The sequence below is a fragment of the Tiliqua scincoides genome, chromosome 1 (genome assembly GCF_035046505.1).
Source record: "Tiliqua scincoides isolate rTilSci1 chromosome 1, rTilSci1.hap2, whole genome shotgun sequence".
NCBI lineage: Eukaryota > Metazoa > Chordata > Lepidosauria > Squamata > Scincidae > Tiliqua > Tiliqua scincoides.
Genome location: NC_089821.1, coordinates 248848675 through 248874835, shown reverse-complemented (window position 1 = coordinate 248874835; position 26161 = coordinate 248848675). Strand labels below are relative to the sequence as shown.

The window sequence follows — 26161 nt, the reverse complement described above, 5'->3', positions numbered from 1 at the left end:
ACACATAACTGGGAGAGTGCAATTCAATTCACAGCAGAGAGACAAGGAATAAGCATGAGCAAGTGCAGCTACACTTAGTTGCAATCCAATTTACTTAGAAGTAGTCCCATTGCTTTCCATTTGTGTTATTCTTAAGTTATGGTGCACTGAGCTGTAACCTTAGACCAGTGGTTCTCAAACTCTCTGGGAGAGTTTGAGAGCCACTAAGTACTTGTGTGGGCAGGGAGGGAGGCAGCATGGGGGGGAGCCCCAGGGGGGCTGCAGGGGCTTGGGTGCACTTACCCAAGCCTCCTGCAGCCTCCCCAGGCTGCGGGGAGCCTGGCGCGACCTGCAGCAGGGCTCCCCGCAGCAGTGAAAGTAAATGCAGAGCGATTGCACCCCGCCTCCTCTAATCACTCCGCATTTACTTTCACTGCTACGGGGAGCCCTGCTGCAGGTCGCGCCAGGCTCCCCGCAGCCTGGGGAGGCTGCAGGAGGCTTGGGTAAGTGCACCCAAGCCCCTGCGGCCCCCCTGGGCTGCGCGATCCTGGGAATCACGCACTGTCTCCTCCCTGCCTCCAGGCTACCCCCGCCCCTTAAGGGGGCAGAGGCCAGGGCTCACAGGCTGGGGCGTCATGACGCCCCAGTTTGAAAAGCCCTGCCTTAGACTTTCAGATGGAAATGAGGATTACATCCTGGTGTTTTAAAAACCAGACCTCTGCCAAACGGACTGAGGGTGCAGAAGGGTTGGGTGTGATCCTGCCAAAGAGAAGGAGGCTTGCTTGATTTAAAAGGAAGCCTTGAGCCCTGGTTTACTTTTTTCCCAGGAGGAGTGAAAAGGTTAACTTTGGCTGCAGCATGCAGCCTCATTGCCCTGGAGACTAACAGCCCTGTAATGATCTCTGCTTTGTCCTTTTCCTCTGCTGTGGGCTTCTGGCTTCTGAGATGTGCCTTAATAGCCCTGACTCACAGATGAGGCAAGGAGATGATTTATTGATTTATTGGCAGAAATTTCTCATCTTACAGGCAAGTATCTACAGTCCAGTGGTGATCTTGCAATCTGCTGCCACAAGTCCTGGGGTTGCACTGCAAAAGGCCACACAGGTAGGTAAGCGTGGCAATGTTGTGCTCTGTGGGACAAACAGCTAGAAGCCTTCCAGCAAACAGCTGGAAGCCCTGTGTATGCACCAATGATTCACTCAGGCCACACTGGAGCAAGTAAAGTTTATGGATGGTTTGGGGTGGGGGGAGGATTTATGGATGGTTCAGCAGAGGAGCAGGGATGGATTGAGAGTAGGAGGGGTGGATCTTGGCAGCAATCACTCATGTTGGGATACTAACCCCCTTTTCCCTGCCCAGCTTGCCTCCAGAGGCTCCTTGAACTTATACCAGGTAAATAGCTGGCATAGGTTCAAGGAAGCCCATTGGCAGTCAGGAAGCTGTCAGGGAGATAAGTAAAGTAAGTAAAAAATTACTTACTTCTCCATAGCTGTCTGGTCAGCTACCCACTATAGGATGCAATATGTGATCTGTTGGTGCCACTACATCATGTAAGCTGGTAAGGGATACAATTGGGGAAAGCACATAACCCACTTTTAAAAAGCCGCACAAGGGATGGGTAAATCTGCTATAGACAATCATTTTCAGAAACTATAAAGTTGCCCATGGCACACATTTATTGGGGAAGTATCTCCCCACATTACATTGTGATCAAACAGTTTGTGCAGGTCTTTGTAGCACTGCAAAACATATTTATATAGTGGTGGTTCCCAAATTGTGGGTTGGGACCCACCAGTGGGTTACAACCTGATTTTTGGTAGGTCACAAAACTGACACGCTGATAGCCGACAAAGAGCTAGGTGGGTTCCAATACAGTGTGCGTTGTAATGCTAAAATATTTGGGAATCACTAATATAGAGATTACAATAGAATAGATAACATGTATCTGTGTACCACAGTCAATAATAGCTATTGGATACCACTTTTCAGTTTCTGAAAAAGTGTATGTATCCAGCATAGAACTGAGCTATGAATTAAAGAAGAGCCACAGCAGGCAATAAACAATGTATACATGCATTCCAGTAATTACCCCAATATTACCAATATTACCCCAGTAATATTGTGGATGAAAAAATAAATTATAGTATTATTTTAGAAATATAATACTTGGTGCTTTCATATTTGTTACTGAAACAAAAAATTATTATCAGTTGTGCAGGCTAAATTCAATTCCTGTGAAAAACAACCCGAGACATATTTGATAGTACTCATTAAGATCTTTTTCATGACTTGTGAAAGGGCTGGATACTAATGTAATACATAGCATAACTGCATATTTTGGTCACAATACATGTGAGGCATTTGGTAATCATTTCTTCTTGAGCACCATGGAACAATGCAGACCAGTGACTTTCAAACACCACATCCCCACCCTGAGAGATTACTGTACATGCAACAGTAATGATGCAACACTGGCTATGGAATTTCTGAGGTTTTCTTTGCTTTACAAAAAAAGAAGTTGATCTGATAGTGGCATCACAGCTAAGCAGCCTTGCATGAAAGGAAAGATGTTTCCGGATTATGGTTGAACAACCAGGGACCAAAAAACTCTGCAGAACAATAGAAGAGCTGCTTCTGTGTTTACTATCAACTAACCTGAGCTTATCTACAGACAGGGATGGGAACTTGGCACTGCAGCAAAACTCAAGTCCTAAGTCTCTGCCCCCCACAACTTGACTCGTGCCTGAGTCTTAATGGGTGCCCTTTGCTAACACCCCCCCCCCCCAAATTCTCAAGCCATTTTGACTCAAGTCAGTGTCTTTTGGGTCAGGCACGCCAGTGTCAAGCATGCCAGGACATGGACCAAAAGGGACGGGGGGGATTCCAAGTTCAGCAAGGTGGGAGGGGGCAGGATGACCATGACAGATATATGAAGAATCCAATGGATACAAAAACCTGATTTATTAATCCAGATAATAAAAATCCTGGCATATTTTGAGAACTGAGCTCTTTAGCAAGGGACAAGGAAAACCAGACAGGCATGATAATTTCTAGAGAAATATATTTCTAGAAGTGACTACTGACTTCGGTAATGGAAGGCTTGAGTCCAGAGCTCAGAATGCATTGGGACCGAAGTTTCTGTAATCTAGATCATAATAAAAGTTTTCCGGATTTTTCATTTCTTTCTGTTTTGTGGTGCTTCCACTTTGGTGTTTACATAATAACCTCTGGCAATGCTCCACCAAAAGGTTTTTCCTGGATGTATTCTATTATTTTGGAGGATCCTCGGGGAAGGTGCTTTCAGTTGCTTCCCCTAACCTGGAAGAGGAAAGGCATACAACTAAAAATTCTTTCACATTGCCCCTACTTGAATGCCCCAAAGCAAAGTAGGAATGGAGGTCCTGTAATGATGGTGGGTTGGCCCTTTACCAATTCTGAAGGCCCAAGCAATGGCTCCATTGTGCTACTTTCTGGAATTGCACCAGCTCCTGAACGTTGCCAGTATGATTTTCTGCTCCCATGCTTTTTAGATAGATATCAGGTTAGATCCAAGTTTTTGCTTCATTACTAGAAGGAGTTTCCATGTACATAAGGAAAGCTGCATTCTGAAATGAACCCCCTTCACCAGCAGATTGAATGTACTGTTTATCTGATCAGTATTTTTATTCATTTTAATCTGATAAATAATTAAACATTTACACAGAAGAATACATAAAGTGGAAAATGGCAAGGGGTGGCATAAGGACGTTCTAGCTTAGCACCATTATGCTAGAAAACATAGATTTAGCTTGAATCTTCACTCATAATTTTGTACTTTGTGAAGTTTAACTGGAAATTAAAAAAAAAACATTGTTCCAAGTAGTTTAATATGTGCTAATAAACAAGTTCCATTCACACTGACACATACATAATTTTCCAGATGTTTTCAAGTCGGCAAGACAGCTATTGAATGGATCAACAAACTTACCACTGATTTGGATTGTACTGAGTGTTAATAAGCCCCTGTACTTCAAATGCAAATACAGCCCTTAATCAGAATGGGTGTGCCCTTTGTCATCTACTACTATTACTATTATTGTCAAGTATATTTATGTACCACTTTTCAACAAGAGTAGTTTGCAAAGCGGTCTACATAGTAAAATAAATAAAATTGTTCCCTGTCCTGTCCCTGTCCCAAAGGGCTCACAATCTTTAAAAAAAAAAAAAAATACAGAAGGCAACAGCCACTGGAAAAGACGCCATGCCGGGGTACATAGGGACAGTTGCTCTCCCCCTGCTAAAAATAAGAGGGCTCCACTTTAAAAGGTACCTCTTTGCTGCAGCTTTCCTGATACCCAAACTTTTATTAATTATTTAAATATGATTTATCAATCAAACCTTTAACTATTTGTTTCCTTAACAACAATTTCTTTATTTTTTAAATGTATTCATTTTTACCAGTCACCAGTCAGATCCAGGATCCGCAGCTGAGAGCCCACCTGTTTGACTCCATAGTGCTTCCGGCTTTTTGCTATGCCACAGAAACATGGGCCGATAACAAGACCATAGCTACTGCCATGTGAACTGCCTACCGGGCACTTGAAAGATGCCTCCTCGGGACGAACCACCAAAAGTAATGGCAACATGGTCTCAGAATTCAAGACCTCTGGCAAGAATTCAAGATCCATGACCCGCTCAAGTACATGGCTTCTGCAAAGCACAGATGGGCAGGACATGTCATCCGATGAACAGACGACCGATGGAGCACCAGAATCACGCACTGGATCCCATATCATGTCAAAAGAACCCGCGGCCGACCGGCTACGCGCTGGTCAGACACCTTTTCCAGGTCATTTAAACATCAGGGACTGCTGCACTGGACAACAGTCGCACTAGACCAAAAAACATGGAGCGAGTGTGGGCCACATTGGAAAGATCACCAATGAGGATAGACCATCAATGTATGTATTCATTTTTAATTAACACAATTACAGTCATGCATGTGATCTAGCTGCTGCCACCCCTTCTTTTTTAGACAGAAAGGGGGGGCACTAAATGTCTGAAAAACTTAGAGGCAGCAGTGGTGGAATTGCACACAAGATTGCACCCTATGTCATAGGCCACAAACATTGTTCACCTGCTGCCACCATCTTGGGGAACCTCTTGTGGCACCCCCTGTGGCCTGGCACCTAGGGCTGCCCCTCCACTTGCTACATCACTGAGTTAGTCTATATTGAGTTCATGAAACTATGAAATCAGCAGAAGTTTGGATTAGGGGATTCTAAATTTTGATACATCAGGAAGACTAGTCTATACAGTTGGGTACCTGTGGAGTTTGATGGTAAGGTACTTGTATACTTTGCCATGAAATATAACTAAGGGTGCAGACCTAAATGTGAGATGGGCTGAAAATGGGTGTCGCTTTGAAGTGGAACACTTCTTGTTTGCCTTCCTGTGCACAGCTGCCAGCAAGGCTTTGAATGTTCACCTACTCCGGTACAATCCAGCTCATCCTCTCAGGTCATCAGAGAAGGCCTTTTTACAAGTGCTGCCGCCTAGGGAGGTATGTGGGGTGGCGGCAAGAAACAGGGCCTTCTCAGTAGTGGCACCAACATTATGGAACTCCCTTCCCCTTTACTTGAGAATGGCTCCCTCTCTTGAGACTTTTCGGCGAGGCCTGAAGACCTTGCTGTTTAAACAAGCCTTCTGACTTCATGGCCTTTTTAACATCTTTTATACATCTTTTAGTTGCTTTTTACAGGCCTGATTCCTCCATGAACTGCTGTTTTATGCTCTTTTTTATTCTGACTTTTATCTGACTACTGTTTTTATGGTTTCTGTTAATTGTGTTTTTAATTTGTTTTTATCTGTTTGTTAAATTATGTTTTAATCTGTTTTTAATATGTTGTAAGCCACCCTGGGTCCCTTTAGGGAGAAGGGTGGGATAGAAATAAAGTTGTTTATTATTATTATTATTATTATTATTATTCTTGAGCTCCAAGTGCCTTTTGACTCAGCGTCTGCATTTCCTCCTAAAAAACTTTTTTGCCTTTTTATTGCCTCAATGATTCTCAATAAATTTAAGGGTTTTAAAAAATCATTTTATTTTTCTAAGTTTTCCTACTTGTTCTCATATTTCTTCCTTATTTCTTTTAGCATCGGAGAAATTTAGCATTCATATTTTCCTCACTTCATGGATGAACAACAACATATGTTTCACTGAGCTTTTCAATCTCAGTTGCTACATGTTGGCAACCTTCAGTCTCGAAAGACTATGGTATCGCGCTCTGAATGGTGGTTCTGGAACAGCGTCTAGTGTGGTTGAAAAGGCTGATACGGGAGTGACAATCCCTTCCACATCAGGATTAACATTTTCCTGTGAGTAAGCCCAATCGAGACTCATCCATTCTCAGTAGACCTGATTACTCTGCCCTGCCCTGATTGGGCAGGAGGTCTGGTCTAAAGGGTAGAGCCTTCATTTGCCTGAAGATTAACATCCACAAGGTCGCCAGTTCGAGGCCACCGGCACCGTGCAACCTTGAAGCAGCTGACAAGCTGCAGCTGAGCTGTTCCATCTGCTCGGAGCGTGGGAGGATGGAGGCCAGAATGTTAAACCAGATCGGAGTGTAACACCTTGAATGTAGTGGTTCTTGAAAGAAAGAACCTTCTTTCAATTTGTAAAAATCCCTACATGGATTTAATAAGCCTGCCTATGTAAACCGCCTTGAATAAAGTCTTGAATAAAGACCAAGAAAGGCGGTATATAAATACTGTATATTATATTATATTACTCTGTTAGGGTGGAATCCTATGCACACTTACCTGGCAGTAAGGGCCATGATACTCAAGAGAACTAACATCTGAGTAGACATACATAGGATTACGGTATTCATCTAAAAGAATATTCTGAGGCAGTCAGTATGCAGAATATCTCCTCTCAATTTTCATAGATGAGTGAAAGAGGTTTTCAATAGAACACAAAATGTCATGCAATATTTTGGATATATTAGTGTACAGAATTCAGTTTTAAGTACCGTAGACACTCGCCTATAAGACATCTCACAGATAAGTTGAGGGCAGGTTTTCAGCCAAAAATCATGGAATGACCTTGGTTAAGCTGGGAGTAGAATTTGGGGAATGGTGCTTGTGAGGATGAGCTGCAGCTTGCCCTGGAGCCTGATTGAAAAGGGAGGGGAATCTGAGCCACACCACTGTTTCTGAAGACATTAATAAGGTGCTTATGTAGTACTGTGTGCCATTTCCCCCTCCCCCAAGCAACAGAATTGAACATCGCATTGAATTGCTTACAAAAATCCAGGTTTGAAACTGCAGAAAAGCATCTGCAGCTTTAAAAACCATCCAGAACATCACCAATATATATATCAGAATCACCAATATATCAGAATGCATCACCAATATAAAGCAACAGAAACAGCTTACCTCAGCACAACACCCTGCTTCAGTCACTTCCAGACAACTTTTTATATTGTTCACAGTTGTCTTTAAGAGACACTCCTGGGTTTGGAGTTAAGAAGCAGTATCAAAAGACTCTAAAACGGGGCTTCAACAAATGTAAACAAACCTGCATGTTTGTAAGTTGTCCGCAATCACTCAAAATGTTCCTCAGACACCTCACAGACCCTCCGTAGGTACTTTTGAAGCTTGTCTGGTCTTCTCTTGGCTGTGGCAAGATGTCTGAACAGCCCTGGCCCCTGAGTGGTCCACAGATAAGACAAGGTGTCAATCTACGCTTGATTTATTGGTAGAAATTTCTTGCCTTATAGGCAAGTATCTATGGTAGTATGCTAATAATTACTACACAATCACTTTAAATCTACTGTTCCCAAACTGTGGGTCCGCAGCCCACCAGCGAATCATGACCCAATTTTTGTTGGTTTGCAAAACTGACAGGGCAGATTAGGTTATGTGCATCAAAGGTTAAAGCTTCTACTTTAGGGGGAGCACTGCTGCCCAATCACCATTATAGCCACATCCCTTAGCATTTATAAGTCACAGACAGCAGCCTCTAGGAGTCTAGGGCTAGGGTCGGCAACCCGCGGCTCCGGAGCAGCATGCGGCTCTTTCAGCCATCTGCTGTGGCTCCGAAGGCTGGGTGAAAGTGGCAAAGGGGGTGATAGAGCGCCTCCCTGGCGCCTCTCTCTCCTTGGGCGGCAGCAGTGTGGACAGTATGGTGGGGCGGCTTGCGGGCGGCGGCCTCTTCATGGCGGCAGAGGCGGGTGTGGTTGCACTACCTCATGGCCCCGCTCCTGCCACCCCTCGCTGTGCACCCAGGACACTCATCAGCCGTGAGTGGCCTTGCATGGAGTGGCCCAGCCGAGGCAGAAGTGGCACCGCCAGCCAGCCAGCCAGCCAGCCCCTTCCGCCGCTCAGACACCCAGCAGGCCCGGCACACGTTCTCACGATGCCCCTAGGGGTGCGCCACTTGCCCGCCCCACCCAGGCCCGCCCACCGCTGCTGCTGAGGCCGGCCCTGCGTGGGCGCCCGCTGGGCCTCCTCTCTGCCCCTCGCTGGTTCCACCATAAAATGGCTTCTGTGCCTCCACAGATGCCTCCAGCCTGGCCTGGCAGAAGGGCGGAGGAGGACGGGATTGCCCTCACCACCAAGAAGCCCCCTGGCAGGCTCGGTTGGAGCCCAGTCCTATGCATGCCTACTCAGAAGTTGGTCCCATTGGAGTCAGTGGGGCTTACTCCCAGGAAAGTGTGCCTAGGATTGAAACCTCAGAGCCCAATCCTGTGCATGCCCACTCATAAGTAAGCCCCATTGGAGTCAATGGGTCTCACTCCCAGAAAAGTGTGGCTCTCATTGTAGCCTAAGAGCCTAATCCTATGCCTGCCTGCTCAGACGTAAGTCCCATTATAGCCAATGGGGCTTACTCCCATGAAATTGTGGATAGGACTGCAGCCTCAGTTGCTTTCAACTTTAAGCCACCCAATAAAAAGGTTTGGGCTAAAGGTAAATGGCGCCTGAAGTGCACCAAGTGAACTCTGTAGCAGTTCATTCATTTCAAAAATGCAACACACTATAGTTTTTTTTATACATAGCATAAAGGTAAAAAAAAACTATATATGCAGTGTTATCTTCATTTTAGATGTCAAAAGGGTTTTGTGGCTCCCAAGGTTTTCTTTTCTCCGGAAAACGGGTCCAAATAGCTCTTTGAGTGTTTAAGGTTGCCTACCCCTGCTCTAGGGACTCTAAAAAGTTTGGGAACCACTGCTTTAAATCATTGAGTTGGGGTGAACATATACAATTGATTTCCTGTTAACCTTTCAGATATGATTTTTCTGTGGAAGCATGCAAAATCATTAGCGTCTCACAAAGCACAGCAGAATTAGCATTTTTATGAACTAAAGAAATTATTTCCGGTATGCAAGGCTCATTCTAGAGCCCAAGCCAAAGGAAAAGCTCAGAGACATTAGAATATTGCATGCTAACAGTTAATATGAAACACTTGCTTTGTTCCTTCAACTGGCCTAGCCTATAAAGCTAAGGTGTTTCCTGATTCCCTCCCTAAGGCAAGCACAAAGCACACTTTAAATCACAACAATCTATTCTAAAGCTTTAAAACATTTTTTAAAATTTTAGAATAACTTCTCTATATCAAGTTTGCATGTGGTCTTTTTTAACAATTAGTCTCCTGCTTTCCAGGTTAGCCATCATATTTCTGAAAGGAAAGTAAATATTTAGTATTAAATATGTGTAAAATGCTTCTTCTCGCCAAAATCAAGAAGGCCGCACCTTCCGCCAGTGAGCCAAAACAATAAAAAAACTTCACCTTGGCTCCAGTCCAGCAAGTGTTGAGCAAATACATTTTTCTGCTGTGAATTAGAGATTTTTAACCCAGTATTTTCAAATAAGAATGACCAAGGAGTATTATGTTGTAGTCATAAAATATTATGTTTATGTCACAAAATGATACACTCCACTCTTTATGAAGTGTGTACAGTATAGTATATTATGTTTTAAACCCTAATCCTGTTTTTTTTTCCTTACACGGAAGATATTGTGTAAGAAATAGATTACTAGAAGCAAGCAATGCATCTCTTTCCAAAAAAATTAGGAGCTAGGAAAGCTGTGCAAAACACAGAGTTTATGCAGCAGACATGGGAGCTAAAAGAAGCCAAGGTCACATATAGCTCTTCCTTCTGTCTAGATCAGATTCCTCTCTTCAAAATACAGGTTTATACACAGATTTTTTATACACGGATTTGATTCAACAGGAATGGCCCCTGCAAATGAGAAGGAATGTGCTGATCCCTGGAGAAGGGGAAAAATGCATCCCTTTAAAATCAGTTTAAAAAACTGAACAGTCCTTTAACAACAGCCTCCTTAATAGGACAGCTGGCTGACAATCCATCAATCCTTCTCTCTCCAGCAGCCCCTCCCTTCCCTCTGTTTGCATTGGTGAAGGGAGCGGCTGAGTGAAGCGGTTGGAGGAGGACTGATTAATGGATTGTCTTCTTAATTACTCTTATCTTAGAGTCAGAAGGTCAGCAAGGCTGTTTTTCAAACACCAGAGCAAAGAAACTTTGTTTTTTAAATTGATTTGCTATAGTGCATTTTTTGCCATCCACGTGAGTGCTTGGAATGGAACCCACGGGAATAATTAGACTCAACCTGTACCCTTGCTTGATTTGTTTCTCCTGGTGGAGCCTGTATCACAGTCCTTCTCTCTTAAAATACATGGCTCAAGCTCACTCTAGTTGTGGAAGCAGCTCAGGTCACATCTTATAAAAATCATCCCCATCTCACATCTCTTCCTTTTCCCACTCCACATTCAGTATATTTCTCTCTCTTTGGTAGGGATTATGTTATTTGTGATACACACACCCATGATGATTTGTCAAGTTTATAAAACTTTTCTTGGACTTCTGTTGTTGATATTTTCTATAGGGGCATTTGTTATATGTATATTGAGCATGTCTAATGGTCCAATCCTATCCTTTCTCTCTCCTGCTGATTGAGATGCACTGCCAGACTATGTGCTGGGGGTCTTCTCCAGGTAAGGGAGGGCCTTCCCAGAGGTTGAGTCAATCAGTGACCCTCACTAATCAGATAAGCAATGAAAATGTGATCAAGGCCAAATCTAGTCAGCAACGGAAAAAAAATATGAAGGGAGTGGAATGGGGCAGGAAGTGGCCCAACAAATGGAATCTTTGTTCATTTTTCCTGGAACTTAAAATGCATCACTGCTCAGCTTGCAACTCAGAACAGTACAAATGCTTTACATGTTAGAAAAGCCATGTTACATGGGTCCTTCTGATAGGAAGCTATGTATCACAGAGACTGGGTGCCCTTGCAGAGTTATTACTTTCAGGCACAAGACAAGCATAACTTCAAAAGCAGATCATAAAGGAAATTGGCTGTCCAGCTCTAACCCTGACACTAATCCCCTACTTAGGTGATATCTGAAAGCATACCAAAGGATTAATCTGTGTGGCTGATTTTTTACATATACAGAGCATCTCCAGAAAAGTACACATATTTTAATGAGCTCTGATTCATACATACTTCATGGCAGAAAACCTGCAACACTCGAACTTCAAGGGAAATAATTGAAGAGATGTGTAGAACAATTCCAGCACATATGTTGGTGGATATCTGCAGATTCCTTAAGGGCGCAATTCTAACCAACTTTCCAGTACTGACCTAGCTGCAATGCAGCCCCAAGTTAAGGTAACAAACATGCCTTAAGGAGGCCTTACCTTACCTTAAGGAAGCCCCCTTGACTGCCTCCCCACTGCAGGATGCAGAGCATGCCACATTGACACAGCTATGTTAGTGCTGGAAAGTTGGTTAGGATTGTGTCCTTAGTCAATGATGTTAGTGGTGTATAGATGCCACTGGGGAATATGTCAAGCACTTGGTCTAATTCATTAACTAATTTATTAATTACTTAACTGGGACAAGCAACTGCCATGTTACAGCAAGTTCAGTATACACCATGTTCAGTATATGTATGAATTATAGCATAATAAATTTGACATTATAAAATGTGTGTACAGGTCCTGTAGGTATATATACTGCCAGGGACAGCAGGCACAGTTCTACTCCTTTCCTTCCATATACACACTCATGATCTGAAAATCATTCATTGGTGTCCAGGTGGTCTTTTTATTCTCTTTATTAGTCATTTGAGGTATACGAAGTTTATGATTTTTTGGCACTTTGGCCTCCTTTGGTTGCCGTTGTTTTATTACTGCTATTGGTCTGTCTGCCTTTACGTTTTAATGCGTTTTAAAAATCTGCTTTCATGTTATTTTGTATGGCTCTTTTATTCGTCACTTTAAATATGCTGGGTTTTATATTGAGTTTTAATTTATGCTATTTTTATAATTGTTGTAGATTGTTAGCTACCTTGTGCAGTTCTAAAAAAAACCTGGAAAGGTGGAATATAATATTTCTAAATAAAAACATAAATATTATCCACTGTTAGCTAGGTGTGGAACAAAGTTTATCATAGATTAAATCAAATGAGGAGACAGTCTCCCCAGGACAGCATTTGTCAGGACAGACCAACCCGTTTATACAGTATAACAACTGAACAAGACTCTGCTAAGCCTTTTAACAATGATGTGGCAGGCAGAAATTCAAAGAAAATAATTCCTATTTCGTTCAGAGGAATTTCATGTCAAGTGCTAGTGTACTGCGGTACTATGCATACATAGTACTTATATTGGGGTACTTCTGAAAATACTGTGGGACATACTTTAGAGTAAGTAAAAGGCATGAATGCAAGTAAACTAAGTTCAGTAAAACGTCTACAGATTTCCTTAAAAGTTATGTTGGCTTTTAAAAAGAAAAACATACAAAAGGGGCATACCTTTGCAATTAATATGCCTGCCCCACAAGTGTACACATTTGGTCTCTGTTGCATATATGCAACGTTGGGCAGAAGAGATAAGCAATTTATAGCTGGTTATGTTGATGATAGCACATATGCAACTGCCAGAAAGTCAGACCATTGGTGCATCTAGCCCTATAGTTTACTCAAAGACTGAGGCAGAAATATTTAATTGTCTTGATACATACAATCCCTTTATAATTGGAGATGCCAGAGATTAAACATGGAACCTTCTGCACGCTAAGCATATGCTCTACCATTCAGTTATGTGCAGTAGTTCCAGAGCATACCCAAACAGTCATTGCCAGAAATACTGTGAATGAGGGGCAGAGAGGTGCATAATTCTTCCCATGCCTGTCAGTTTTCCCCTGAAAATGCACCCTTCAACTCCTGCATTAGATTTACATGTTTGTTTTGTTGTAGGATGTATAGTGAAGCAATTAGTAAACTAAAGGTCATGTCTTGTCCATCCCATGGAGAACATAGGGCAACATGTGCACAATCTTGTCCTATCAGGAAAATGCACATATAGGAGGCCTCTCAGGGGTCAAGGGATGCCAGGAACCAGCAGCTAGGAGTAAAATCGTTTTACTCATACAACAAGATGTGGGGGTTACCTAAGATGCTCCACTGTCACATAACTTCCACAGAAGCCTCTGGCTGTGTTGAAATAGGAGTGTTTTCTGTGTAGACAAGTTACCATAATTACTACACTCTGTCTCAATTTAATTAGAAGGAAGCCAAGGAAAGTAGTTTCTCCTTTAATTAAATATGTATTACAAGCTACAGATGTTAATGTTTTCTCCACTGAAACTCAATTTTGCCTGCAGTTAAACATTGTGGCATTTCAGTCAGATCAAACTTTCAAAGGTGAGAGACTCTGTTGAATGGCACTATCTGGGACAAGTGTTTTTATGGAGCTGTTTCTTCATTCGGGTACAGCCTTTAAAAGAAGCCAGATGTAGCAATCATCATTATATGAAGAACTGAAAGAACAGATTTTTTTTATCAGTATATAAAAAAGGACACAGCAAACTAAAGCTAAGGAACATGGCTAATCTTGGGCTAACATTCATAATACCAATTAAAAGTCCCCATTCACATTACAGATGATTTCAAAGGTTTTGTGAAGCATTCCCACAACTCTAATGCTACTTACTTATAATCAAGAAATCAAAGCAACATCACTTTCAAGCTCTTTTTTCCTTCAGCATCAAGCTGATCAAGCACTAATCCTGCTAAAGAACAGGTTTGGTTCTTGAAACAAACAAACAAACAAACAAACAAACAAATCTCCACCTATAGATAATTGACTTCTCTTGTAATGTTAGGGTAATAGACTCTGACTGCCTCCTTTTATTTAGGGCTTCAGAAGAAAGATTAGATAACTGAACAGAAGAATTACTGTATGTACAATTTGATCAGGTATTTTCAGCAGGTGTTACCTGTATTCTAAAAAAAACAACAAAAAGCCATCATCATATGATTTAATTAATGTATCAAATGGATGCTTAGTTGAACCAGAATATATACTTCAGCAGCCCAAACCATAAAGCCAAGACACAGCCTTGCATCTGCTATATTCAGTGTTTAAAAAAAAATCCAGCATTCTCTATCCAACTTTCTCTAAAAAGAGTATTTTCATAGAATCATAGAGTTGGAAGGCACCCACAAGGTCATCTAGTCCAACCCCCTGCCTGTAGCAGGAAATCTTCCTAGAGTATCTCTAGTAAATGCCTGCCATGCTTCTGCTTGAAGATCTCCAGTGAGGGAGAATCCACCAATCTGTTCCACTACCAAACTACCCTTAGCATCAATAATTTCTTCCTGATGTCCAAGCAGAATCTCTTCTCTTGCAGTTTGTACCCATTGTTGTACATTGTTCTGCACTCAGAGGCAGTGGAGAACAGTTGTGTTCCTTCTTACATATGACATCCCTTCCGGTATTTGAAGAGCGCTCTCATATCCACTCTGACCCTTTCTTTTCCAGGCTAAACGGATATTCAGATATTCTCTGTGTTGCAAGGTCAAAGCAAAGTTCAAAAGCAAACTCAGTAGGCGAGAGTGGTGATCATCTGCAAGCTTTATTTCTTTGCCAGCAACGGGCTTCTCAGGGACTCCTGTCCAAAATGAAGAGAGCAATGAGAGCTATGTGGGAACTCTCAGAGCTCTCAGAGAAAAGCAATTTTCCAGTGTGTGCCTCTCCCTTATATTGGATTCTGGCTCCTTTGTTTGAGGAGTCTTACATTTCATTGGCTGATGTGTGACATCAGAGATGTGTGACATCAGAGATGGGGCTTTCTCAGAATTGGCTAGAGATCACTTTACAAGCATTTGATTGGTTAGTTTCAAGTTACAGACTCTAAATATGGTCAAAATTTTCATTGAGACATATAAAAAACACTGTTTCCAACAAACACTAGGTGACACTGTTTACTCATTTATTACAGAACTGGATTTTTGATATTTTTTTGCTTATTTCTGACCTTGACAGAGTTAAACTAAGCCTTTTGGTCTTTCCTTTATTAATTCCCTTTATATGACTTTGTTATTGTGATGCATAGAGGTATAATGATATTTAATACAAGACAAACTAACTTCTTATTGTAAATAAGGATTTTAAGAGACCTTTCTTTATTTCAATTAAATCTAGCCTCTCCTGTCAGCTTTTAGCTCTGACAGAGGTTCTCAGGAATGTTTGCTAATTAGGGGCTTTCTCATATTATCTTGTTCCTGTCCAGCTGTTTCTGCTGATGTCTGTATCTTGGAAAACTCTATTTTAATTAGCAACAGATTTACTGTCTCTGCCAAGGCCTTCTTCCCCATTAAAATGCCTCTAACCTGTGTATAACCTGTGTATAACCTCTAGTTTTCTCGCTTCTGGCAATAATTTATTATTGCAAATGCCAAGAGATATCAGCTTCTTGATTAATTGGTGCAGGTACATCCTGCTTCCTGCCTCCCCTTAGTTCTCTGTATGTTGTATCTAATCTCACTTTAAGTTGTATATTTCTCTAGTTCCAATTAGAGTGACAGGTGGGGCCTTGAGTCTATAGAGTTGGAATGCTTTTCTTAAGAGTTCTAGTGTTTCCTTGTTAATTAACTTCTGCCAGACTTCTGCCTTCTCAAGTTAGATTTGAATTACATTTTCAAACTTGTGGCTTTTAAGTAAAACTTAATAACTTTCCTCTTTCTGTGTATTTCATGCTTTGATTAAACTATTCTAACAGCTAAAACTCATTACTGTGCCTTTATATATGTTGATTACATTTTTAAAAAAACAATCTCTACAATTATTGAGGCATTAAAGAACTACTGGCATGCAGGCATGTTTATTTGGCACTTCTGTGATGCTATGGTGTTTATAACTCTTCCCAGTCTTTATTTAAGACTGTATTTTGGTTTAAAATGGAACAAAAGGTTTAAATCTGGAAAAAGCCTTTTCCTATGTGTTTTCATCTGTTCAGTTTAGTGTTCATTTATCATACTACCAATTAGCCTGACAGATGGAAAATCCAGCTTCTTTTCACAAACAGTGCTCTGAAGCCTGAACCATTATCTTGTCCTTGGCATTCCTTGAGACTGATTAACTGCCTACTTGCAATTTTGCAGACAAAGACCAGAAAAATGTTTTTTTCCAAACATATAAGCATTGCTATACATATAAACACTTTTCTTATTTCTTAATATTTGTTTGTGAAATGCTAAACATATAAACATAACAGTTTGTTTTAAACTAATTTAACTATAAACATCCATAAACATAATGGCTTATGGCTTTCATGGCCTTGCCTCATCTGCACAATCAGATTGTTTTTCCTGGCTTTATCATCTGACTCCTCTACACCTTCTAGTAACGTATTAATAGACTGTTCTCTATTTTATCATTCATACTCACTTGCTTATCCATATTTTTCATTTAAATTTCATCATCTTAACTAGACATTTGGGGGTTAAATCCAACAGTCCTCTTCTGCATGTATATAGTGTCTTCGGCAATGGCGTCATTAGGGTTTGCATCACCTAGTGCAGGAGGCCAGCACGTCACCCCCATGATGGACCGCCTCCCATGCAGTGGGTGGGGCAACAACCCAGGTGGTGAGTGTGGTGATGTACCATCATTCCACCCCACTGGTTTTCTTTGGTCATACCTTTTGATAGAATAGAGATATTTCAAAGCAGTTGATTTCATTGCATTCTACTGTAAATTACACATCAAATGGTATATAACATGATGGTATTATTCCTACAAACCATGATTTTAGCGATTTTGGTCACTAGTGGTGTCACCTCTCCCAGTGTGCACCACCTCTTGTGCGCATCACCCAGTGCGGGCCGCACACCACTAGCAACGCCACTGATCTTCAGTTCATGTAACACAGCGGTTCCCAAAGTGGGTGGTGCCACCTCCCCTGGGGTGGTGGGATTACCTACGAGGTACTAAGAGGGGGTGCAGCAAGGGGGCACTAAGAGACAAGGGGGTGACAGGGTTGCTGGAGGTGTCGGGATTATGGCACCATCCCCTGTAAGCTAGAACACTGGCCTGGTGCCTGTTAGGCCACCAGGCAGAGAACTCAGGCATGTGTGATAGATTGCTGATAAAAGTGATGCTTGGAAGTCAGGCATCCTGCAGCTCACTGATAGAAGCTTCTATCTGCTTACATCAGGGATATCAAACATTTAGCCCACATGACCAAGACAAAAGATTTTTATTTGAGCAGGATTATTACACAACAATGTGACCTCACAGGCATCGAGAGTGGTAGCCTCCTTTGCTCAGCTCATATGAGCAAGTCACAATAAAACAGCACGCAGTTGGTACACTCTGTTTTTGTGGTCTGATGTCAGCATTTTTTGGTAGCTCTGCATCTTCAAGTTCACTATTTGAACCTCAGACATTGATGCTGCAAGATGATCTTTGCTACATTCCTGCACTCCAGACAGCAGCAGGAGCTGTAGATATTTGGTGGACCACTCAAATTTAGTGTGATCATTCAACTCCTCTTCAAATTAAAAAAAAAATCATCTCCAGATTACTGAACGTGGTGATTTAAGACTCAAGCTAAGTGACTTCAAATTGACTTCCTGGACGCTGAGAAACTGGAAGCACTTCATCAAGCCCATCCATCACATTAAGAATTTACTGGACAGTGACTAAGGGCGCAATCCAAACCCCTTATGTCAGTGCTTTCCAGCACTGACATAGCAGTGCCAATGGGATGTGTGCTGCATCCTGCAGTTGGGTGTCACTCATGGAGGCCTCCTCAAAGTAAGGGAATGTTTGTTCCCTTACCGCAGAGCTATGTTGCCCTTATGTCAGTGCTTTCCAGCACTGACATAAGTGGTTAAGATTGCGCCTTAAATGTGATATCCAAGATTTTTGCTAAATGACTATCAGATTTTGAAAGGCAGTATCTCTGTATCAAGTTCATCAATTTTGTTGACTAAATTAAACTTAGAAGTTTTAATTAGATTTTGAATAACTGCAATTAATTGTTACTATTTTGAGTTTTATTATCTTCCTGAGTGGGTTGTGCAAACCACTATTCTGAATAATACTTTTTTTATAAACAGTAATTGGAAGAAAGAAAATCCAATCACCTAATGTTCTAGTACAGTGATTCTAAAACAGTGGGTTGCAACTCGATTTTTGGTGGGTCGTGCACTGGTGCTACCTAGAAGCTATGAGGCATTCTGAGACATCACATGGCCAATGAAGTGGGTTGAGTGCAGGTGCTACCCAGAAGCTGGAAAGTATTCTGGGGTGCAACACAGCCACCACAGCTGACAAAGTGGGTTGCAGTGGCAAAAAGATTGAGAAGCACTGCTCTAGTAAAAAGAGCATCAGCTACTCAAAATCAGTTATACAAAACGGAACTAGTCACAAAAAATAAAGAGTACAACATTTTGACCACTAAATATAATAGAACCAAAAACTGTCTTGATATCAGCAAGCAGAACAAACTCAAATATTCTTGAAATCTTCTGTAATTTTAGCATAACTTGCAATGCGGCCAAATCAAAAACTTTCTCCATTACAAAGTAGAGGAACTGTGTTGTTAGACACCATCCTACATTCAGGAAGCAAGCCTCAGATTATTACATCAATTATGTATCCTGAGCCAGGATATGAGGAAATGCTTCTTTCAGCGAGCAAGATTTCAGAAACTGTTAATCCTCAGAATATCTTGGGCATGACATTGACTTTGGGTCTCTCTAGACAATTTCTCTCTATTATAAATGTGCAGTTATCACTCATAAAGGACACAATCCTAACCCCTTATGTCAGTACTTCCCAGCACTGGCATAGTGGTGCCAATGGGACATGTGCTGCATCCTGCAGTTGGGTGTCATTCATGAAGGCCACCTTAAAGTAAGGGAATGCTTGTTCCCTTACCTTGGAGCTGAATTGTCCTTATGTCAGTGCTGGAAAGCACTGACATAAGGGGTTAGGATTGTGCCCTTAGTTATATAAAGATAGCAACTGTCGGCCCCTGAGTTAAATTCAGCCTAAAAGAATTTTACTGGACTATCAGTTATACCAGCCCTATCCAGAGGCAAAAGAAGATCTGAGAATGACATTTGGAAGAGGGATTGGGGGATCTTACTTAAAGATCTTCATTCCCTTCTCCCTTGTCACCCTCTCTGATGTCTTGTTGCTGCCCAGGGACCAGTTGTTGCCCAGGAACCAGTAGTATCACTGGCATCGCTAGGGGGGTGCGGGGTGTGCAGGCCGCACCGGGTGTTGCACCGGGGGTGATGCACCCGGGGGAGGACATGCTAACTTCACGGCTTTCAGAGCTACCCCATCGTACCATACACCGTTGGATGTGGAATTCCCAGCAGAATGCAATGCAAAAAACAGAATTGAAATAGCTCATTTCCTTCAAAAGTTATGACCAAAAAACCAGAAAGAAAAAATGCATGGAGTCCTATGGAAAGTGAAAGTGAGCCGTATCGTGCATTTACTCGCGAGTAGGTGTACTGCCATAGTCCATCGGAAAGGGCAGGCTGAGAGGAATCCAATGATGCCAGAATGGTCCCGATCCAATGAATACGGCCCCCAAAAACACGAGAAGGAGGTCCCTGCCTCCCTCCCAGCTGCGTCTATTGAGCCAGAAAGAAGCCACATGGCTGCGTTTACTCGTGAGTAGGAGAACTTGTCTTAGTTCAGGCAATGACTGAGAGGACTCAGAGCAGGCTGAGAGGACTCCAAGGACATCAGAATGGTCAGAAGGAGGTCTCTCCCTCCCAGTCCTATGGAAAGCAAAGCAGCCTCACAGTCGTGTTTACTCACGAGTAGGCAGACGAGTCTTGGCTGGTGGTCAGGCCAGGCAAAGGGGAAAGTGAGGACACCAGAATGTTCCCAATCCGATGGAACTGAAGCTCAACATATGTTCCAGAAGGCAGCCTCTCTCCCCCACTAAAAAGGACAAAAAAAGAGGCTTGAACTGGTAAGAAAGAGGCTTGAACTGGTAAGGCTTGAACTGGTAAATGTTTTCTATTTTGCACTTGCAAAGCCAGGTGGGTCTTTATATGGATATGCCTGAATAGAAGAACTTTAAACTGGGCACTGAGAGGGCTGGAAATCTTACTGATTCTTTTTTTTTGGGGGGGGGGGTTTTGTTATTGCAGGCAGACTACAGAGTAAGCGCCATTGACCACTATGGGACTTACTTCATGCATAGGATTGGGCTCACAGGCTGCAATCCTACCCACACTTTCCTGAGAGTAAGCCCCATTGACCACTATGGAACTTACTTCAGAGTAGATTCACTTGGTTGAACAGGACCGGCTCCCCCTTATTTAATTATTTCTTTTATTTTAATTTTTTATAATTATTTATTTTAAATTTGCTTGATGATGTCACTTCTGGCCATGACATCACTTCCAATGGGTCCTGGACAGACTGTTATTCTAAAAAGTGGGTCCCAGTGCTAAAAGTTTGAGAACTGCTGAAATAAGGTGTTAGTAAGTTGACATGGGGTGTGTGTGTGAGAGAGAGAGACTCTACATGTTTTCAAAATCACTAAAGTCAGAATTTGGAGGAATAATACCATCATGTTATATATCATTCAATGCGTAATTTCATGCAGAATGCAATGAAGCACACCACATTGAAATATCTGTGTTCTAACAAAAGGTACAGCCAAAAAACCATTGGGGCGGGGCAATGGCACATCACCACGCCCACCACCTGAGGCATTGCCCCTCCCACTGCATGGGGTGATGCGCAGGCCTCCCACACCGGGTGACGCGAATCCTAGTGACACCACTGAGTAGTATAGCAAGTGGTGGATAGTATAGCAAGAAGGGGGTGCCACAAAATGTGGGCAATGTCCAAAAATTGCCACAGCTGCAGCCTGAGTCAGAATTTCTTCCTTTAATTCCTCCACATACACTTGGGAGACAGGTGAATAAATAAAATTGACAGCCACTTATATCCTGGCCCCTTCTCTCGCATTTAGCAGAAATCATGGCATTTTCTTTGAATGCCCAGGGTGGGGGGAGGGAGTTTGCCTTAACTGCTCCTCTGCTGAATCTTCACACAAACAAAATGCCCCAAATACGTCTGAATTCTCTTGAAAAGGAGGGGAGGATGTGCATGCTCCATGAGTGTGCATGTCATTTACCATGTGAGACCAGGTAAACAGCATGTATGTTCTGAACGAGCCTGGAGAGAAACCCAGCGTGCTGGCAATGTCTAAGAAGCAGCTTTCAGATTTCACTGACTTGAATTGCACTTTCCATCTCTGCCCTCTTCCTGTACTGTCTGTTAAATAAAATGCAGTTAAGGCCAACTCCAGCAGGGCACTGCCTATAGATGACAACAGAACCAATATCCATTAGCCTAGTGCTGAGGTATTCAATCTATATGTCCCGCCTCCCTAGGGAGGCTTGGCTAGCCTCCAGGGGCGTCGAAAGAGCATCTGGGGGAGAGAGGTGGCCACCAGCTGCTCTGCTCTGCTGCCTCCTGACTTGCTGCTTTTCTGCAGCTGTGAACGAGGTGGGTAGGGCAGCCTGAGGCTGGGAGGGCGTGTGAAACATGGTGGGGGGAGGTGGGAGAGAAGGCTGGCTGGGTAGGCAGAGGTGCCGCATCTCTCTCCATGTACAACCTCACCCCAAAGACTACATTTCCCAGTGTGTCCCACACCCTGGGCATCCTGGGATTGGTCAAGGCTGCTTGGGAAGGAAGGAGCCAGCCTGCTCCTAGTGGGGGGGGACTGTGTCCAAATGCCCCAGTCTGCATCCCTCCGTCTTGCCTGGGGGGAACGGGGGTGGCATCTGCATGTTGGGTGTATGTGCGTGAGCAGCCCCCACCTACTTTGGGGTGAGTTGTAATCTTGCTGTATGTGGCTGCAATCCTTTCCACACTTTCCTGGGAGTAAGCCCCATTGACTCAAATGGGGCTTACTTCTGAGTAGACCTACATAGGCGTGGGGTCTGTGTCAGTTTAACCAAGAATCCTCACCTTTCTCTTTTTCCTCCCCCTTCAAAAAGGAAAAAAAAGCCACTCTTGATGGCTTTGTCTCCAAAAATTGATTAAAAATAAAAATCCCCATTCCTTTTTAGCCATGCCCCCTTTCCTCCTGCCTCCTTTTGGGGGGAGGGTTACTCTGTTGGCTGCTATTGTAAGACAAAAGGCACAATCCTAGCTAGGTCTACTCAGAAGTAAGTCCTATTGTGTTCAATGAGACTTACTCCCAGGAAAGTGGGGTTAGGATTCCAGCCAAACAGTCTCTAGGTCTCAGTTTGCATCAGTTTGCAATTAGCAGATACACACAAAACAAAGTCTTCCCCTCCCCCAGAAAATTCATCACTTCTCTCCCCCTCCCCTTTCCCAAACCCTCCAGGTGTGCTGCTAACAAACTCAGGGCACAATCCTAACCAGGTCTACTCAGAAGTAAGTCCTATTTTGTTCAATGGGTCTTACTCTCAGGTAAGTGTAGTTAGGATTGCAGCCTCAGAGTGCTGGCAGCCTTGTTTCTAGTGTATAATTATAACACCTTCATCCCCATTTTGGGGGTAACTGAGGTGAGGTGTTGTAATGGGGGGCCGTGGCCAATGGCTGCAAGGATCAGGGGAGGCTTGAGCCGGAAAAGTTCGAGAACCACTGGCCTAGTGGAGAAATTATGCATACTAATATTACAGTTACCTCAAAGTCAACTTAGTGTCTGAGCTGCATTCATGAAAGGAGGCTCACTCATTGATTTGCTCTCCTTCAAGCATAAATAAGTTACATCAAATGTCCAAACTGGAGGTGAATGTTGACAATACCAGATGAAATTCACGAATGTGCAAAAAGAGAGAGATCTTCTCCACTTTCCAGGCATATCGCAGTGAATGCTGACAAAATATTTGGGTAACTCAGAATTCACTATCTGCATTTTCACATATTCATAACTTTGTCCTGAAATCATCAACTTTCATGCATAAATCAGGGCAACCAAATTTCAGGCACATATGAATAGCATACATATGAATATAACCTAATCCTATGCATGTGTAAATCAGAAGTAAGTCCCACAGGGGCTTACACCCAGGTAAGCGTGTTCGGAATTGCAGCTTTAATCCTGTGAGACAAAAGCAGCACTGTTGGATACATTTCAGCACTCAAGAAGGCAGGACATTGCACTAAATGCTTGTCAAAGTTTACAGGTGGGCTTTCACATGTATTGATTAGCCAAACGGTAGGATGCATAGTTCTTGCGTCAATGATCAGAAATGGCATCTTCCACCCAGTTGTTTTCTTGTCAACATTTTACTGTCTGACAAATCAGTGAGAGGGTGTTTGTGTTTTGTAGCTGTACTAAATGAGAGGAAAGCTCTCATTTAAGCTCTTGTTCTCATGTGGCATGAACACATCTGTTTCAGAGCTGTGGTTTAGATCATTTCCTGATCAGTCGGTTCTGCTTCTTGGTCTCTTGGCAGCATTGCTAAAAGCAGCAGCAAGACTACAAAGGACTTTTGCAGGGGTGTTTGTCAAGTGGAGCAAGCAGAATGGATCCCAAAATGTATATCCTCTTCTGACACAAGCCACTAACTGAAATTGCTCTTACAACCTATTCAAGCTAAAAGGTTCAGTTCTTCCATATTGTTGTTTTTTGTTTGCCAAAATATCACAGAGTTGTTTGCACTGCACAAATGCACACCACCCAGAACTGAAGAATTCAAAACCTAAACAAAACATTTCCCAATCTCAGCTCCTGCCAGAACATCCCTCTGATTTAATTGAACTTTTGGGCCAAATTCCAGTTGTAAATGAGTTGCTACCTTTGCTTTAAACCTTACTTAGGGACCACTTCCTCTCCAAAGTCCTGTCACAATCTCACAATCTCATTATTGTCTTCCAGAAATCAAATGTGCCGGATAGCATTTATGGTGCCTGCTCAGGGCTAGAAGTGATATCATTAAGCAAGTGATGACCACTAATAAGCCAATCCAGGACCAATACCTTCTATTTTCTTAGTTAAAAGGCAGTAATGTTTCTTACTTTAACAGATACTACAAGAGGAATACAATAAGCAGGTAGGCCACCTGCATGTTAGGGGGTCACAATTAGAATGCTAACAAAAAGCAGGAATGAACTGTCTTGCTTCCTGTTAACAATCCTAACCAACTTTCCAGCACTGACATAAGGACAGTGCAACTCCGAGGTAAGGGAACAAACTTTGCCTTACCTTGAGGAGCCCTCTGTGACTGCCCTCCAACTGCAGGATGCAGCACATGCCCCAATGGCACAGCTATGCCAGTGCTGGAAACTTGGTTAGGATTCTGCCCTTAGTCTCCTCCCCTAGCACGCACATTGCCAGCCTGCATGTCACATTCCTCTTGTAGTGTCTGTAAAAGCAAGAAACATGACTGCTTGTTAATGAAGAAAATGGAAGATAAAGGGTATGGGGGGCACAGGGGAAGGAGCATTGCATTGCACCTATAGGGTTCCCCCACATCTGTTTCCATATCCGTGGGATGTGCCTGGAACGGATCCCTGCGGATACAGGGGGGATCCTGTAATTCTGTTTTTTCCTCAGTGGATTTGAAGCATAGACTGGGCCACACTTGGCCTCTGGACCTAGAGAAAGTCTCCCCCTTCTCATGCATCCATGCTTTGACCCTGCACCCAAGGAGGCAAGAGCCAGGGTCAAATATGTCATTAGTTTATTTGTATATTTGCATTTTTAGTATACTTTAGACGAGGTGTTGTTACTTAGGCCGGACATGAGGTTATATACTTAATAAGAAACACTTCCAATGCTTCATTTTTAAAGACAGACATTGGAACTCAGCCTCCCTGGAACCTCTCCCCCAGTTCAGAGGATGTATGGCTTTGTAATGTTTTTTTCCAAGGACAGTCAGTTTGCATATGCCCTGAAGTTCTATCTTCAGTATTTCTTCACGGGTTCCACAGCAATGTTCTGGCATTCAAAACTGTTTCCGGTGCTGTCACTTAATTTCTAGAGCAAAAAAGTAAGATGCTGCTAAACTGGTGCAGCAAAACGTACCCTCGCTTGAATACCCAGATAGAAATCTGTTTTCACACAGATCACGGATATCATCAATAAGCAACTACTTAGCACATGTTGCAATTTGCCAAAGAAAAATTTTCTTTATGAGAGAAAATCAGTATTTTGTTGCATTTCTGAATACATTCTTCAGAGTTCTGCCATCTGTAAGCATAATTGCATTTATGCTAGAAACTAGGATGCAACATCTATATCATACACGTTAGCTCACATCCGGAATGAGCTTAACACAAACCACATTGTTGAGAAGAAGGAAGCATTAGTTTCACCCACCAAACAATAGCCTCAAGGCTGTGCCTACCCTCCTTTAGGGTCTATAGTGGCACAGGAAGTGCATATTCTTAGCTGCTGCTTAATCTGATTGTTACTGTAACTGATGGAACTTACCACTGTAGGAAGACCGAAGAAAAAGTTGCCACAAAATGCCCATAAGAATGGTGAGTGGTAGCGGTTGAAAGGACACTGTTGCATAGTAATTAACCACACACTGGTAGAGAAGCAACAAAAGCAGAAACAGGAGGGTTGATCTCTTTCCCAAACCAAAAAGCAACTGGTGGAGACGGCGTATCCTCATGTGCCCGACAACATTTGATCACACTCTAATAGCTAAAACATGTTTTTTTTAAACATTGGATTCTGAAGACATTGTGAAATTACCACACACACACACACACAAAATAATAAGCAAAAACAATAAATGTATTTAAAAATAAAATTATGGGTACACATTGAGGAGTCAGAAGCATTCACTACTCTCACTGTGTACATACAGTCAAAACAAGGTATTCTCACACATATGAATACATGGCATAGTTGC

General features: G+C 42.6%; 1 protein-coding gene across 8 annotated transcripts in view; it reads right to left on the bottom strand.

Moving 5' to 3' along the window:
- The window catches only part of ENAH (ENAH actin regulator), a 185171-nt gene that overhangs the window by 6999 nt on the left and 152011 nt on the right, over window positions 1-26161 (bottom strand). For 6 of the 8 annotated variants that reach the window (XR_010793987.1, XR_010793986.1, XR_010793984.1 and 3 more), the window contains one exon: window positions 7541-7670. The exons of 1 other annotated variant lie outside the window; for it this stretch is intronic. Coding sequence is in view for 1 of the 7 variants with exons in the window: in XM_066618696.1 (XP_066474793.1) it covers window positions 7591-7670 (80 nt within the window). In the remaining 6 variants the exon portion in view is untranslated. Of the gene's footprint in view, window positions 1-7415; window positions 7671-26161 lie in introns of those variants that run through there. One more of the 8 variants, XM_066618696.1, reaches the window with a different exon arrangement.